Source organism: Lepidochelys kempii, chromosome 3 (assembly GCF_965140265.1).
Source record: "Lepidochelys kempii isolate rLepKem1 chromosome 3, rLepKem1.hap2, whole genome shotgun sequence".
NCBI classification, from domain to species: domain Eukaryota; kingdom Metazoa; phylum Chordata; order Testudines; family Cheloniidae; genus Lepidochelys; species Lepidochelys kempii.
The window spans coordinates 169,911,654-169,928,180 of record NC_133258.1 but is presented as its reverse complement, the minus strand read 5'-3'; the positions used below and the strand labels follow the sequence as shown (position 1 = coordinate 169,928,180).

Genomic DNA, 16,527 nt, shown 5'->3' with positions numbered 1-16,527 from the left:
CCCAGCTCTGCAGAAGCTCTGTTAGTGCTGTTGTGTCTGGGCAGTAGGATCAGGGGATCCATCCCTGTGTGTATCAGCCAGCCACACACCTTCATGTAATTGAGTAGGAGCAGAACCTGACATCAGATGTGATGTAACTCTAGTGCCACTCCACAGGTTGATGGAGGGGAATAACCTCTACCATTGCCGGACCTCCCTCGGCCCAGAACGCACTTATTCACAGTTACTGCGAGGAGACAATTTCCCCCGAGGCATTTCAGTCTTTTTAAAAGTCAAAAACAACATTAACACAATATTAGTCATATCAGTGTATAATTAAAGATTAGTGTGAATATTCTATCTTTACTTTCGCTGTCCTAGGCAGAAAAAAAATAATTCCATATATACTGGCCAAGAGAACTGCCATGAATTTCCTGGGTGATGGGGAGACAAAGACTGCTCCCTTTCCAGAAACTGCAGAATGCAACATTAGACATTCCACAGTGTGTGCAACTGTCCATTCCCAAGGGTAGAGTGACTCCATACAGCTCGACTGCTTTAGGCTGCAATTTGGCACAAGGGAATGATCTCAGCTGAGATAACTTTCCCTTTCCACTGGCATCCTAGCACAGAGCAGACTATTCCCCAGCTAACTGAGTAACAGTCACATAGGAAAGAACTGTAAAATACTACTACTTAGCATCTATGAAAGTGCCTCTTCTCTGACGATGCCCAACATCACACAGCGACTCAATGGTTTAGCCAGCACTGGAGCACAGAGGATGTATCTCACAGCCCCTCTGCCTTAAGCAATTCCACCCAACTCTCCCTCCCAGTTCCAACACATCAGACTCTCAATTACTGAAAGCTACAGAGAGGAAAAGAATAGAGCAAACATGGTACAACAACCCCCTTCTCCCTTATGTTGGGGAAGAGAATCAGGAGCAACTGACAAGAGAAATATGACATCTAGACTTTCTGGACACTCTCTTCAATTCCTTCTCTCTCCCCTCTCCACACTCTAAAGGCCTTGTCCTCACTGCAGAATTACCTATCAGTGGCCAGTCACCAGACTAGCTGCCAAACCCTAGCGTAGACAGCCAAATCTGCTATAAGTCATGATCTGCACCCACACAGCTTATCTCAGCTTGAAACTAGTGCAAGCTGCACCAGATCAAAGGTATAACAAGAGCCAATGGCTGGAAGCTGAAGCTAGATGTCAGACCGGAAATTGGGCATACACTTTTAACAGTGAGGGTAATTAACCTTCACTGAGGATGACTGGGAGAATTTATCAAAGTTGGTGGTAGATTCTCCAACATTGGCAATTTTAAATCAAGATTGGATTATTTTATTTTATTTTTATTTTAAGATACCCTCTAGTTCAAACATACATTATTTTGGGGAAGTTGTATGGCTTGTGTTATATACAAGGTCACACAGGACAATCACAATGATCTCTTCTGGCCTTGAATTCTATTAATCAAAATGGAACTTTTCCTGCTTAAAATAGGAATTTAAACCAGTGTACTTCTACTGGTTGCTAGGCTCTGATGGATCTAACATGGTAAAACCCCAGAATAGCCAAAGCCTAAGTAAACTCTTTTAAAATATATGGATTTCCAGACAATAGGACAGTCTAAGGTCATCCATCTTTCCAAGAACAGCTGCACAGCAGTTAGTGTCATTAGAATTTGCTTACATTCATTAAAAAAAGTTACAATGTAATTTGACAGGTTTCAGAGAATTTGAAATACTCAGACCCCAACAACACACTCACTACTGGATTTTTAAAAATTCCTTAATTTTGTTTGCAAGTAAATTTATCTTCTCTGGTACAAAACAAAAACCTCAATCCTGGGCTGAAACAACACATATCATCCCAGAGCTAATTTTTACAGCCAAGTTCTCTCTGAAGATGCTATTACAGGGGCACTGACACTGTTTTAACTATAAAAGCCATCCTTATAACCAAACATTTGCGGAATAATTACCACTACTTCTATCTAGCACAAGTAGTTTAAATTTGAATGAGCTTCTCTGCCAGGTGTGATGTGATATATCCCATGCTATAAAGGAAGTGCAAGTGCTCCACTCTTTAGCCTCATTCATGATGAAGGAATCTTTTAGTGAAAGCAGGGGATGAGCACTTGAATGTATGCACTATAAGATCTGGAAATGGAAATCAGGACTTCCCCACAATAAGTGGAGAAAACTCCTTTCCCCCCTCCTGCCTTCCCCCACTCATTTCTGCCAGTCACAACTACAACATGAAAACAATTACAGGTAGTGGTAAAGCAGAGTGCCAAAAGCTTGCCCAGACATAACTCCTGCCATCAGTGGCAGTTTTGCCAAACAAAGTAGAGGCCAGTCCCGCAAACCTTGTTTATGCAAGTAGCCCTTTTACTGGGTCAGGTTTTTATAAGGTGTGAATCAACTACCATTATCAGACCAAGGTGTTCTGCACCTTATATCTAAAATGTATGTTGTGGGTTTTCTTAAAAAAAGCATTTCAGAGTTGTTAAGCATTTATACCAAAGAGACAATTTTAGGGGGAAGATCAAAAATATGACTTATAATGGAACCCAGTTTAAAACTGTGAAGAAGCAGCTGCTTCTCCAAAATGCTTGTTACTTAAGCTTGAAATGCTTTATTTTCAAAACAGAGCAAATTCCCTCCAAAATTTTATATAATAAAATTTCATAGGAACTATTTTTTTTAAAAAATTGCGAAGTGGAAGCTATGTTCCACAGAACAAGTATAGAAACAAATGTTAAGTTAATTTGTCCAACGAGGGCTAAAACCTTGATTATGCCAAAGATATACAAAATTGAATGATAAGATCCTTGTTTTATTGTTATTTGTGTTTTTGTTTTAGAGACTTTAACATACATTTAACAAAGCACAAAAAATTACATTAAAGATTTGAGTCCCTTTCTTAGACTATAGGAACAAGTATCATCCTTTCGTAGTCTCCTGCTTCCAATTAACTAAAACTAAAATTGCTGTTGTTAGAAGGTAGAAAGGGGCCTATATTTCCAATGCACATTAGGATGGAAATACTTAAGAAAAATTAACAGTGAGGTAACCATCCAACTCATTCACAATTTGGAATTTCATATTTGCTTTTAAAAATCACCAGCTTGAGATGGCACCTGAATTTTTTCAGAGGATTATTAAAAACTTATTTTCTAAGGAACATAAAAACGTATGGGAGTTTTTGCTGAATAAGGTGCCACTCAGCATCAACAAGGGTGGCCAAATATGACCCTAAGTATTTCCACAGAACTTAGTGCCCTTTGATTTCTGTTCTGTGGGTACTTAAAGAGTTAAACAGCAGCCTTCTTCGTATTGCTGTACTTTCTGGCATTGTGTAACTATGCAAGGGATTATGAGAAGCACTAGTGTTTTTTTAATATCCAATTCACTCCCCTCTGATTGCAACATCTTAATATTACATTCTGATTAATCGTGGTTGAATGCTTTGAATTCTGCAGCAGATAAAGTACAGTACATTTCCCAGTTTAGGAACTTAAATTAGAGCAGTGCTATTCTTCTACCAATTAAACATGCATGGAAATCTACTGCTCTGAGCATTTACCGTTACATTTGGGAAACGTAAAAAAAAAAAAAAGTTAAAATATGGAATTAATCATTTCCTGTTCATCTTTTATCTTAAGTCTGTAAAGCATGTGATTTTGTACATGTATTGTTGTACTCATATCAAAATTGTCCTTTATGAATCAGTAAGCAAAGCAGTACTTTTTTCAGTGAGGGATGTGTGATTTTGGGATGAGTATTTATTTATTGACTACCCAGCAGTATTTTCATTCCTCTAATTTGACTCAGTGGTCTTGTCTCCGAATATTAAAGATCTATTTCAAACTTCTTTATGAAAGAGCAGGAACCTTGCAGTTAATTTTTTAACTTACACTAAATACAGTTTGGTTTGATAACAATTGTTTAAACAAAGGAAGTTTATGTTGAAAGTTTTTGCTACTCTTAGTAAGGCTTCAGTCAACGTTAAAAATGAAAAGGAAGACTGAGTTAAGTTTGTGAGGAGAACATGCCATGCCATGCAGAAACAAAAATACAGCATTGCACATACTTGAAATTTCAGCATGCATGGTTATTTTAACTACTTATTGTGAATGAATCTTTACTGCCTCCTGCCTTAGGAGCCCGATGCAATCAAAACTTTCTTGCAGTGGCTTACTTAATTTTTAAATACAACACTGAAGTTGAAATAGACAATTAGTTTTCTGAAGCATTTCTCTGTAAAAGGCTTACATAGATCATATATTAATTTGAAATATATTAATATTTGAAATATTAATTAAAATGAAAAACACATTATATGATACATTTTATGAACTAACATGCTATTCTCCGGGGGGGGGTGTATTCACACTACAAAAGTCACCACGCCAAGAGTATTTTTCCATCAAACATTTAGTTTAATTATTCCCTCTCTAGTAAGTATTTTATATTGTACATGTACACTAGTAAAAAGTTGTTTTGTTTCAAGGCCACCATGCATTCTGTTCTGTAAATTACATTATAGTAAGCTATCTTGATCTCTGAATAAGCACACCTTGCTGACTGTAACAAGGGTGCAGAATTACTGATGTATGCAGATAAATATTTGTCATGTTATTTACTTGTATTTTTTTTTCTTTTTTTGGTGTGGGCTAAGGGGACTGGCAAAGAAAGAGTTGGGGAACTCATTTTAGCAGTCTTTAGCACAAGATTTCTTTTGTCATGATTCATAAGAACTTTCAGAGACTGCCCTGGCATTCCCAGTAAAGAAAAGATAGATATACTTTACCAGTGCAGAAGTTCATAAGTGCTGAGGAATCACATACTGAAGCAAGACAAGGCAAGCTGTCTTCCATTCTTGTCACCTATGTTACAAGTACTATAAAACCAGTTGTTTCTATGTTTCTTTCTGCCTTCCCAGATAGTTTCAGAGTAAATCCCAGCTCTGTAAATCTGAAGGCATACTTTGAATTCTGAGGAAATCCTCCCAGTCCAGATGGCCCACCACAAAGCACTTCTGTGTTGGCACAAATAAAAACTCCTTAAGATAGGTCTCCTCCTTCTGCCTCTCTTTGCACTCTGAGCAAGAGGAAAGCTTCTGCTTTTGAGAGAGAGAGAGAGAGAGAGAGAGAGAGAGAGAGGCAAAAGGGGGTGGGATGCAGAAAAAAATCTGAGACTGTTTCAGGGAGTGGCTAAATCTCAGACATCAGAAATACAATAATAAAGGCACTCACTAACCCATGCACTACAGCAATTTGTCACAATTAAAGATCTCAAATGTTAGAACTCTGTTACCTCTGTTTTAGCAAAAGTCCGAGGAATTCACAGAATTCTCACTAACTAGTTTTCAAAATAAGGGGAAAAAAGGGAAAAAAAGAAAAAAAAGGCTACTGTTTTTACACAATAAGGGTCCATTCCTACCCCCATTTAAATCAACAGGAGCAAAGTTGGGTTCTTAATTTAGAGACCTGTACCTCTGCTATTTCTCCTTCAGATTAAGCTATACTGCCACTTGTCCTCAATGCGTGCTAATCCACAGGTTTTTCAGATTAGTTTTTACAAAATTAAAAAAGCAACAACTGAATTTTTATTCACCTACATAGACCTGAACAAACAATTATAGTTAAGAATAACTAACCAGGAGGAGTTCCAATGTTGCATTTTTAATAACTGGAAAAACAAACAAAAACAGTGTAAATGAAAACTGCTACTGTCCCAAAGTGTGTTTGCTCATGTATTACAATCAATAAAAATTGTAACTGCAGCCAAACAATGCATGAGAAAATGGAAGTGATATACCAATTTTTGGTATTTTCATACCATATCTCTCAAAATTAAAAAGTAATGCTACCATTGGCAATATGCTTATATGCACTATTTTACAATAAACTGAAGTGTAATATCCTAGTTTAAAACTAGCTGCTTTTGCAATGCTATCATTCCATTAAGTGTGAGAGAACTCATATTACAAATGCATTACAGTCTATTTAATATGACCATGCTTTTGTCTGTCTTGCAAAACCAAGTAGAGCCAGATGAGAACTAATGAATGCAACATGTGCTCATTCTTTTGGTAGCTGTGCCTGAAGCCAACTGGCAAAATGAATACAGTAAGATAAATGTCAAAACAAAGGAATCGGTGGTTACATATTGCATATATTTTCCCTTATATCTCTAATATGCTTTAAATAATCTAGCACTTTCAAAGCTTTGCAGAGCCATAGAAAGGCAAAAATTAAATACCTGCAGCAAAAGAGAGACTAAAAAGAGTAGGGTATCAGAAACAAAAGCACGCTGGGGTCAAGTCTCACCATTCAAAAGGCAATGGGCATGTGATACTGTCTGAACTGCATCCGACGAAGTGAGCTGTAGCTCACGAAAGCTTATGCTCAAATAAATTGGTTAGTCTCTAAGGTGCCACAAGTATTCCTTTTCTTTTTGTGAATACAGACTAACACGGCTGCTACTCTGAAACCTGTCTGAGCTCTGAACATCTCTCACTCCTCTAATGTGAATTGTTCTTCAAGAGTTTGTGACAACACATTCTTAAAAGTAAAAATAATACACAAGAGGATGTTTTTCAAACTCAAACTCCCTGAGCTAGTCGATTCCAGCAAAAATATGTGCCTTGTAGCTACTCCTGAAAGCTTCCCATTGTGGAAGGAAAGAATTTACCTTATAAGAGATTAAAACAGAAATAAGCAAAAGATCAGATGGGCTATCACCAGGACATGCAAGTCTACACAACTCTTGCACCAGTAAGCAGAAGGTAGAATGGGAAATCACCTGAGAAACTGGATGGTGGTGAACTGCTGAGACAGGGAATCACTTAAAACCCCACTCCACCCCTGTTTCTTGTAACATCATTAAAGAGAACAAAAACAAGCAAAATTGAAATTCAGAATACGACATTTGGGCCAACAAACAGATTGTTGGGTTTGCTAAGTGGTACAGAACAGAGGGGGAGGTGAAGAGAGACCTAATTCCCTACTCTTAAAATTGCTCTTGATGATCATAAAATATAACCAATTGTACATGATAAACAGGAGACACCCAACTGAAACACGGCTTTAAACAATAAATTAACTTTGGATTGTTGGATTTCTAGGATAAAGGCAGAATTCTTGTTGCAGGACGCAACTAAGAGCTTGTATTGTGCATATGGGAAATTAAATGCTAATGTTTCCAGATGTATGATCTTTGACACAAACGATTTTTAGTTCTGATGAAGAGGGATTTCTTAAAAGAAAACAACAACAAAATCCCCCACTATGAAGCTACATTAATGCAGTATTTCCAACTAAGCTCACAACCTACCACTAGGGTTGCCAATTTTGGTTGGACGTATTCCTGAAGGTTTCATCACATGACATAATCTTTAATTAAAGATTAACCTTTAATTCCTGGAGACTCCAGGACAATCCTGGAGTGTTTGCAACCCTACCTACCACCCACCAGAGCAAAAAGTGTATTTCCTGAGGAAGCAAAGCACACTTAAAGCACTCCTTAAAGAAGCAAAACACACTATTGGAATACAGAGCTCAGAATATAATTTTCAATAGAGTTTGAAGTAAAACAGTACATTTTTCGGTCCTTGTCTTAAACTGTTTATTGTTGAATGGTTTGCTTTAAATGACTGTTGACCATGCTGGTCAACAAGATGGCTATGCCGTTGTAGGTGTCTGATGGTTAATTATATAAGGACTCTCAAAATTCTGTGCACTCGGTGTGTGTGGATGGGTGGGGCAGTGAGAATAACTAAATACTCTGCAAGGAATGACAGCACAACCACTCCATGACCGCCATTCTGCCCTGCTCCCCTAATCATCCCTATACTGGAGATGGGGCTTACTAATGAATATGTGTAGTTCTGAATCCACTGGCCACTTTCCAGCCTTCCCCCAACCTGCTACACCTTCAAAACAACACTGTACAATAGGGTGGAGCCTTCTCCGAGTATAGCTGCACACAAAGAATCCTACATCCTGTGCTTCTTTCCAGTCACCCAGTGGAAGTCTATCAGTTCCACTGCCTGTCTGGCCTTCTGCACCTGTGCAAAGGGGAACAATATTTGCCATAAACATATTCAAGTTATAGCTAGTGTGATATACATCTTCCCTTTTGCATATATTGCTGACTTGACTCATGGCACTAATGCCAGTCATTGCAATATGATCTTTGATACCATACAATGTGTTCATTATAAAAAATGGCATGAACAGTTACAACCCCAGTATTCATACAAATCCACATGCTTCCCATTAATTTCAGGATCCAGACAAATCTTGTTCTCTTTGGCTTTAAAACCCTCATGAACAAGGTCTTGCTTATCTCATGAACTTTGCCTCTTAAGTGCTTCCACCCTTCTAGCTGGGTCCTTAATCTGTCGCTTCAAACAATTACACCACTCCTAGTGCAAGAGCTTTCTCTTTTGCAATTTCTTTGCACTCCACAGAGTCTTTTCCATTTCCAGCTCTTCAAAGCTTTTCACTCTTAACAATCATCTCTTACTTTGTTTCTCCTCCTCTCCGCTATTATTTAACTCTGGGGTGCTGACACTTAAAATTAAAAAGGTCGTAGAGCAGTTTTTAAACTAAATGGCTGGGGGAAAGCCGACAGGTGCAGAGGAGCATGTGGTTCGGACAGCGATATCCCTTAGGGGATGATCTATTAATGGAGATTCCCTATGTCCTAGTAAGGAGGAGAGGATGGAAGATGATAAAATACAGGTAAGATCGGATGAGAAACAGTGAAAAGAAAAAAGTCTCATCCAATTACATCATGTAATGGCAGACAGCTAAAAAGTGACAAGTTTTTAAAGTGTTTATTTACCAATGCTAGAAGTCTAAATAATAAGATGGACGAACTAGAGTGCCTCATATTAAATGAGGATATTGATATAATAGGCATCACAGAAACTTGGTGGAATAAGGATAATCAATGGGACACAGTAATACCAGGGTACAAAATATATCGGAAGGACAGAATGGGTCGTGCTGGTGGGGGAGTGGCACTATATGTGAAAGGAAGTGCAGAATCAAATGAATAAAAATCTTAGATGAACCAAACTGTACCACAGAATCTGTCTGGATAGTAATTCCATGCTCTAATAATAAGAATATAGCAGTAGGGATATATTACCAACCGCCTGACCAGGATGGTGATAGTGACTATGAAATGCTCAGGGAGCTTAGAGAGGCTACTAAAATAAAAAACTCAATAATAATGGAGGATTTCAACTATCCCCATATTGACTGGGTACATGTCACCTCAGGCCGGGATGCAGAGATAAAGTTTTTTGACACCTTAAATGACTGCTTCTTGGAGCAGCTAGTCCTAGAACCCACAGGAGGAAAGGCACCGGATCTGGTCCAAGAGGTGAATATAGCTGGACCCCTTGAATATAGCTGAATATATATATAGGTGAATATAGCTGGACCCCTTGAATATAGCTGGACCATAATAGAGGCTCAACTTAAATGTATACCCCAAATTAAAAAACAGAGTAAGAGAACAAAAAAAGTGACACCGTGGCTAAACAACAAAGAAGTTGTGAGAGGCAAAAAGCCATCCTTTAAAAAGTGGAAGTAAAATCCTAGTGAGGAAAACAAAAAGGAGCATAAACTCTGGCAAATGAAATGTAAAAATATAATTAGGAAAGCCAAAAAAGAATTTGAAAAGTAACTAGCCAAAGATGCAAAAAGTAATAGAAATTTTTTTTCGGTACATCAGAAGCAGTAAAACAACTGCTAAACAACCAGTGGAGCCACTGGGCGATCCAAATGCTAAAGGAGCACTCAAAGACGATAAGGCCATTGTGGCGAAACTAAATGAATTCTTTGCATCGGTCTTCACAGCTGAGGATGTGAGGGAGATTCCCACACCTGAGCCTGTCACGGTTCCTCCCCCACTCTGAACTCTAGGGTACAGATGTGGGGACCTGCATGAAAAACCTCCTAAGCTTATCTTTACCAGCTTAGGTCAAAACTTCCCCAAGGTACAAAATATTACATCCGTTATCCTTGGACTGGCCGCTACCACCACCAAACTAATACTGGTTACTGGGGAAGAGCTGTTTGGACGCGCCCTTCCCCCCAAAATACTTCCCAAAACCTTGCACCCCACTTCCTGGACAAGGTTTGGTAAAAAGCCTCACCAATTTGCCTAGGTGACTACAGACCCAGACCCTTGGATCTTAAGAACAATGAACAATCCTCCCAACACTTGCACCCCCCCTTTCCTGGGAAATGTTGGATAAAAAGCCTCACCAATTTGCATAGGTGACCACAGACCCAAACCCTTGGATCTGAGAACAATGAAAAAGCATTCAGTGTTTTACAAGAAGACTTTTAATAAAAAATAGAAGTAAATAGAAATAAAGAAATCCCCCCTGTAAAATCAGGATGGTAGATATCTTACAGGGTAATTAGATTCAAAAACATAGAGAACCCCTCTAGGCAAAACCTTAAGTTACAAAAAAGATACACAGACAGAAATAGTTATTCTATTCAGCACAATTCTTTTCTCAGCCATTTAAAGAAATCATAATCTAACGCATACCTAGCTAGATTACTTACTAAAAGTTCTAAGACTCCATTCCTGTTCTGTCCCCGGCCAAGACGACTACAGACAGACACAGACCCTTTGTTTCTCTCCCTCCTCCCAGCTTTTGAAAGTATCTTGTCTCCTCATTGGTCATTTTGGTCAGGTGCCAGCGAGGTTACCTTTAGCTTCTTAACCCTTTACAGGTGAGAGGAGCTTTCCCCTGGCCAGGAGGGATTTCAAAGGGGTTTACCCTTCCCTTTATTTTTATGACACGCCCCCCAAATCTCAGCTAGGGTGAAACACTGGCTGGGATTTCTTCCTGGAGCTCTAGGAAAACAGAGTTAATAAGACACATGCATCTCTAAATATACTACCAAGTACATAAAGACTAACAATATTTTCCACATCTCAAGGACGATTTTAACCAGTTGATTCTGGGAAACTTTCACGGGAGAGTGCATCAGCCACTTTGTTAGAAGCTCCTGAGATGTGTTGGATGTCGAAATCAAAATCTTGGAGAGCTAAACTCCACCGAAGAAGTTTTTTGTTAGTTTCTTTGACGGTGTGAAGCCACTTTAGTGCAGCATGGTCGGTTTGCAGGTGGAAACGCTGTCCCCAAACATATGGGCGTAGCTTTTCCAGAGCGTAGACAATGGCATAACATTCTTTTTCAGTGACTGACCAGTTGCTTTCCCTCTCAGACAGTTTTTTGCTGAGAAACACTACAGGGTGGAATTCTTGATCAGGTCCTTTCTGCATTAAAACTGCTCCCACACCACGCTCGGATGCATCTGTGGTTACTAGGAACGGTTTGTCAAAGTCTGGGGCCCTTAGTACAGGGTCAGACATGAGTGTCGCTTTAAGCTTGTTAAAGGCCTTCTGACACTTTCCGGTCCACTGAACAGCATTTGGCTGTTTCTTTTTGGTTAGGTGCCAGCGAGGTTACCTTTAGCTTCTTAACCCTTTACAGGTGAGAGGAGCTTTCCCCTGGCCAGGAGGGATTTCAAAGGGGTTTACCCTTCCCTTTATTTTTATGACAGAGCCATTCTTTTTAGGTGACAAATCTGAGGAACTGTCCCAGATTGAGATGTCATTAGAGGAGGCTTGGGAACAAATTGATAAACTAAACAGTAATAAGTCACCAGTATCAGATGGTATTCACCCAAGAGTTCTGAAGGAACTCACCTGGAGCTGCAGCTAGCCAGAGATGTTAAGAGTAACAAGAAGGGTTTCTTCAGGTATGTTGGCAACAAGAAGAAAGCCAAGGAATGTGTGGGCCCCTTACTGAATGAGGGAGGCAACCTAGTGACAGAGGATGTGGAAAAAGCTAATGTACTCAATGCTTTTTTTGCCTCTGTTTTCACTAACAAGGTCAGCTCCCAGACTGCTGCGCTGGGCATCACAAAATGGGGAAGAGATGGCCAGCCCTCTGTGGAGATAGAGGTGGTTAGGGACTATTTAGAAAAGCTGGACATGCACAAGTCCATGGGGCCGGACGAGTTGCATCCGAGAGTGCTGAAGGAATTGGCGGCTGTGATTGCAGAGCCATTGGCCATTATCTTTGAAAACTCGTGGCGAACCGGGGAAGTCCCGGATGACTGGAAAAAGGCTAATGTAGTGCCAATCTTTAAAAAAGGGAAGAAGGAGGATCCTGGGAACTACAGGCCAGTCAGCCTCACCTCAGTCCCTGGAAAAATCATGGAGCAGGTCCTCAAAGAATCAATCCTGAAGCACTTGCATGAGAAGAAAGTGATCAGGAACAGCCAGCATGGATTCACCAAGGGAAGGTCATGCCTGACTAATCTAATTGCCTTGAGATTACTGGTTCTGTGGATGAAGGGAAAGCAGTGGATGTATTGTTTCTTGACTTTAGCAAAGCTTTTGACACGGTCTCCCACAGTATTCTTGTCAGCAAGTTAAGGAAGTATGGGCTGGATGAATGCACTATAAGGTGGGTAGAAAGCTGGCTAGATTGTCGGGCTCAACGGGTAGTGATCAATGGCTCCATGTCTAGTTGGCAGCCGGTATCAAGTGGAGTGCCCCAAGGGTCGGTCCTGGGGCCGGTTTTGTTCAATATCTTCATAAATGATCTGGAGGATGGTGTGGATTGCACTCTCAGCAAATTTGCGGATGATACTAAACTGGGAGGAGTGGTAGATACGCTGGAGGGGAGGGATAGGATATAGAAGGACCTAGACAAATTGGAGGATTGGGCCAAAAGAAATCTGATGAGGTTCAATAAGGATAAGTGCAGGGTCCTGCACTTAGGACGGAAGAATCCAATGCACCGCTACAATACTAGGGACCGAATGGCTAGGCAGCAGTTCTGCGGAAAAGGACCTAGGGGTGACAGTGGACGAGAAGCTGGATATGAGTCAGCAGTGTGCCCTTGTTGCCAAGAAAGCCAATGGCATTTTGGGATGTATAAGTAGGGGCATAGCGAGCAGATCGAGGGACGTGATCGTTCCCCTCTATTTGACATTGGTGAGGCCTCATCTGGAGTACTGTGTCCAGTTTTGGGCCCCACAATTCAAGAAGGATGTGGATAAATTGGAGAGAGTCCAGCGAAGGGCAACAAAAATAATTAGGGGACTGGAACACATGAGTTATGAGGAGAGGCTGAGGGAGCTGGGATTGTTTAGCCTGCAGAAGAGAAGAATGAGGGGGGATTTGATAGCTGCTTTCAACTACCTGAAAGGGGGTTCCAAAGAGGATGGCTCTAGACTGTTCTCAATGGTAGCAGATGACAGAACGAGGAGTAATGGTCTCAAGTTGCAGTGAGGGAGGTTTAGATTGGATATTAGGAAAAACTTTTTCACTAAGAGGGTGGTGAAACACTGGAATGCGTTACCTAGGGAGGTGGTAGAATCTCCTTCCTTAGAGGTTTTTAAGGTCAGGCTTGACAAAGCCCTGGCTGGGATGATTTAACTGGGAATTGGTCCTGCTTCGAGCAGGGGGTTGGACTAGATGACCTTCTGGGGTCCCTTCCAACCCTGATATTCTATGATTCTATGAAATGTGAAATTGCAGAACTACTAACTGTAGTCTGTAACCTATCATTTAAATCAGCTTCTGTACCAAATGATTGGAGGATAGCTAATGTGACTCCAATTTTTAAAAAGGGCTCCAGAGGTGATCCAAGCAATTACAGGCCGATAAACCAGATTTCAGTATCGGGTAAACTAGTTGAAACTATAGTAAAGAACAAAATTGTCAGACACATAGATGAACACTGTTCATTCCCCAACATTGTTGGGGAAGAGTCAACATGTTTTTTTTTAAAGGGAAATCATGCCTCACCAATCTATTAAAATTCTTTGAGGGGGTCAACAAGCATGTGGACAAGGGGGATCCAGTGGATATACCGTACTCAGATTTTCAGAAAGCCTTTCCACAAGATCCCTCACCAAAGGCTCTGAAGTAAAGTAAGCCGTCATGGGATAAGAAGGAAGGTTCTCTCATGGTTTGGTAACTGGTTAAAAGATAGGAAACAAAGGGTAGGAATAAATAGTCAGTTTTCAGAATGGAGAGAGGTAAATAGTGGTGTCCCCTAGGATCTGTACTGGGACCAGTTCTATTCAATATATTCATAAATGATCTGGAAAAAGGAGTAAACAGTGAGATGGCAAGATTTGCAGATGATACAAAATTGCTCAAGATAGTTAATACCCAGACAGACTGAGAAGAGCTACAAAAGGATCTCTCAAAACTGGGTGACTGGGCAACAAAATGGCAGATGAAATTCAGAGTAATGCACACTGGAAAACATAATCCCAACTACATCTAAAATGATGGGGTCTAAATTGGCTGTTACTACTCAAGAAAGAGTGGAGTCATTGTGGATAGTGCTCTGAAAACATCCACGCAACATGCAGTGGCAGTCAAAAAAGTGAACAGAATGTTGGGAATCGTTAAGAAAGGAATAGATAATAAGACAGAAGATATCATATTGCCTCTGTAAAAATCCATGGTATGCCCACATCTTGAATACTGAATGCAGATGTGGTCGCCCCATTTCAAAAAAGATATATTGGAATTGGAAAAGGTTCAGAAAAGAGCAACAAAAATGATTAGGGGTATGCCATATGAGGAAAGATTAATAAGACTGGGACTTTTCAGCTTGGAAAAGAGACGACTAAGAAGGGATATGATAGAGGTCTATAAAATCATGACTGGATGACTGGTGGAGAAAGTAAATAAGGAAGTGTTATTTACTCCTCATAAACACAAGAACTAGGGTCACCAAGTGAAATGAATAGGCAGCAGGTTTAAAACAAACAAAAGGAAGTATTTTTTCCACATAACACACAGTCAACCTGTGGAACTCCTTGCCAGAGGATGTTGTGCAGGCCAAGACTATAATAGGGTTCAAAAACGAACTAGATAATTTCATGGAAGATAGGTCCATCAATGGCTATTTGCCAGAATGTACAGGGATGGTGTCCCTAACCTCTGTTTGCCAGAAGCTGGGAATGGGCAACCAGGGATGGATCATTTGCGATGGATCGTTTGGTGATTACTTGTTCTGTTCATTCCCTCTGGGATACCTGGTATTGGCCACTGTCAAAAGGCAGGATACTGGGCTAGACTGACCTTTGGTCTGACCGAATATGGCCATTCTTATGGGTGTTTTGGGGAACCGCAGCCAATGGGAGCTGCAGGGGCAGTGCCTGCGGATGGGGCAGCACACAGCAGAGCCGCCTGGCCGCGTAGGAGCCGAAGAGAAGACATGTTGCTGCTTCCGGGAGCTGCTTGAGGTAAGTGCCACCCTGAGCCACCTCTCTGGGCCCCAACCTCCTGCCCCATCCCTGATCCCCCTCCTGCTCTCTGAACCCCTCGGTCTCAACCCAAAGCACCCTCCTACATCCCAAACCCCTCATCCCCAGCACCACCCCAAAGCCCGCACCCCCAGCTGCAGCCCTCATCTCCACCCCACCCCGGAGCCCCCTTCTGCACCCTGAACTCCTCATTTCTGGCCCCACTCTGGAGCCCTCACCTCCAACCAGAACCCTCACCTCGTCTTGCACCCCAACCCCAATTGCGTGAGCACTCATGGCCCACCATACAATTTCTATACACAGATGTGGCCCTTGGGCCCCAAAGTCTGCCCACTCCTGAGGTACACAAACTGTATGTATAATTGCATATAATTAACCTTGCAATGATCTATTATTTGGATTCATGTAATGTGTATTTTTTTTTGAATGGCAACATACCAGCAGCGATTAATTCAATTTTTTAAGAGTCAATGTTCTTTAATCATTTAATAGCTAACAGCTTTTCAACATACAACTAGCAGCAGCAGTGTTTCAGTAAATAATAATCTTCATGCTAGCCAAATATGGCATCTCAGCAACTGGCTACATCTTTTTACCATATACTTTATTGCTTTTCCCCAGTGGAAAGGCAGAATTGCAGTGATTTCTTTAATAACTGACCAACCCAATGCTTTAAGAAAATTGTTAGACTATTTTATTCCCTTTTCTTGGGGAAAAACCTCTCTTCAGAAACCAATATGTAACTTTAAAACAATTTTATATACTTGATCCCTTTCCTGGCAAAACTGATCAACCTGTTTTATTAGATGAATCACAAGAAATAACTGAAGAAATGTAATTAGTTCCAAAATATATATTTTCAATTAAAAACATGCTCACTGGCTGGATCAAATATATTTTCACAACACAGCACGGCATCTGTGAATAAGAGTCACTTAGAAGAGGTCTGGGGTTTTTTTGGGGGGGTGGGGCAGGGGCGGGAAGGGGTTCATATGAAATATACATAGGCTAATAAATTAGAACGGACAAGAACAGTTTCTAGGATTTAATGCTTTCATTAACCCGAGGCCCCAGGTTTCCCAGTGCCAGAGATTGCTCAGGAAAAGTCAGCTAGAGAAGCTCAGCTACCTTACAATCACTCATTTCCAGATGCCCAATGTTCCTCTTCTCTTGCTTCAACTCAAGG

The 16,527-nt window shown here is 40.6% G+C and overlaps 1 protein-coding gene across 5 annotated transcripts in view; it reads right to left on the bottom strand.

The window, feature by feature from the left end:
• The window catches only part of EML4 (EMAP like 4), a 257,731-nt gene that overhangs the window by 141,713 nt on the left and 99,491 nt on the right, over positions 1–16,527 (bottom strand). For 4 of the 5 annotated variants that reach the window (XM_073339047.1, XM_073339048.1, XM_073339050.1 and 1 more), the window contains exon 1: positions 4,808–5,091. The exons of the other annotated variant lie outside the window; for it this stretch is intronic. In XM_073339047.1, the coding sequence (XP_073195148.1) occupies positions 4,808–4,874 (67 nt within the window). In that variant the 5' untranslated portion in view covers positions 4,875–5,091. Of the gene's footprint in view, positions 1–4,807; positions 5,092–16,527 lie in introns of those variants that run through there. 5 annotated transcript variants of the gene reach the window in all.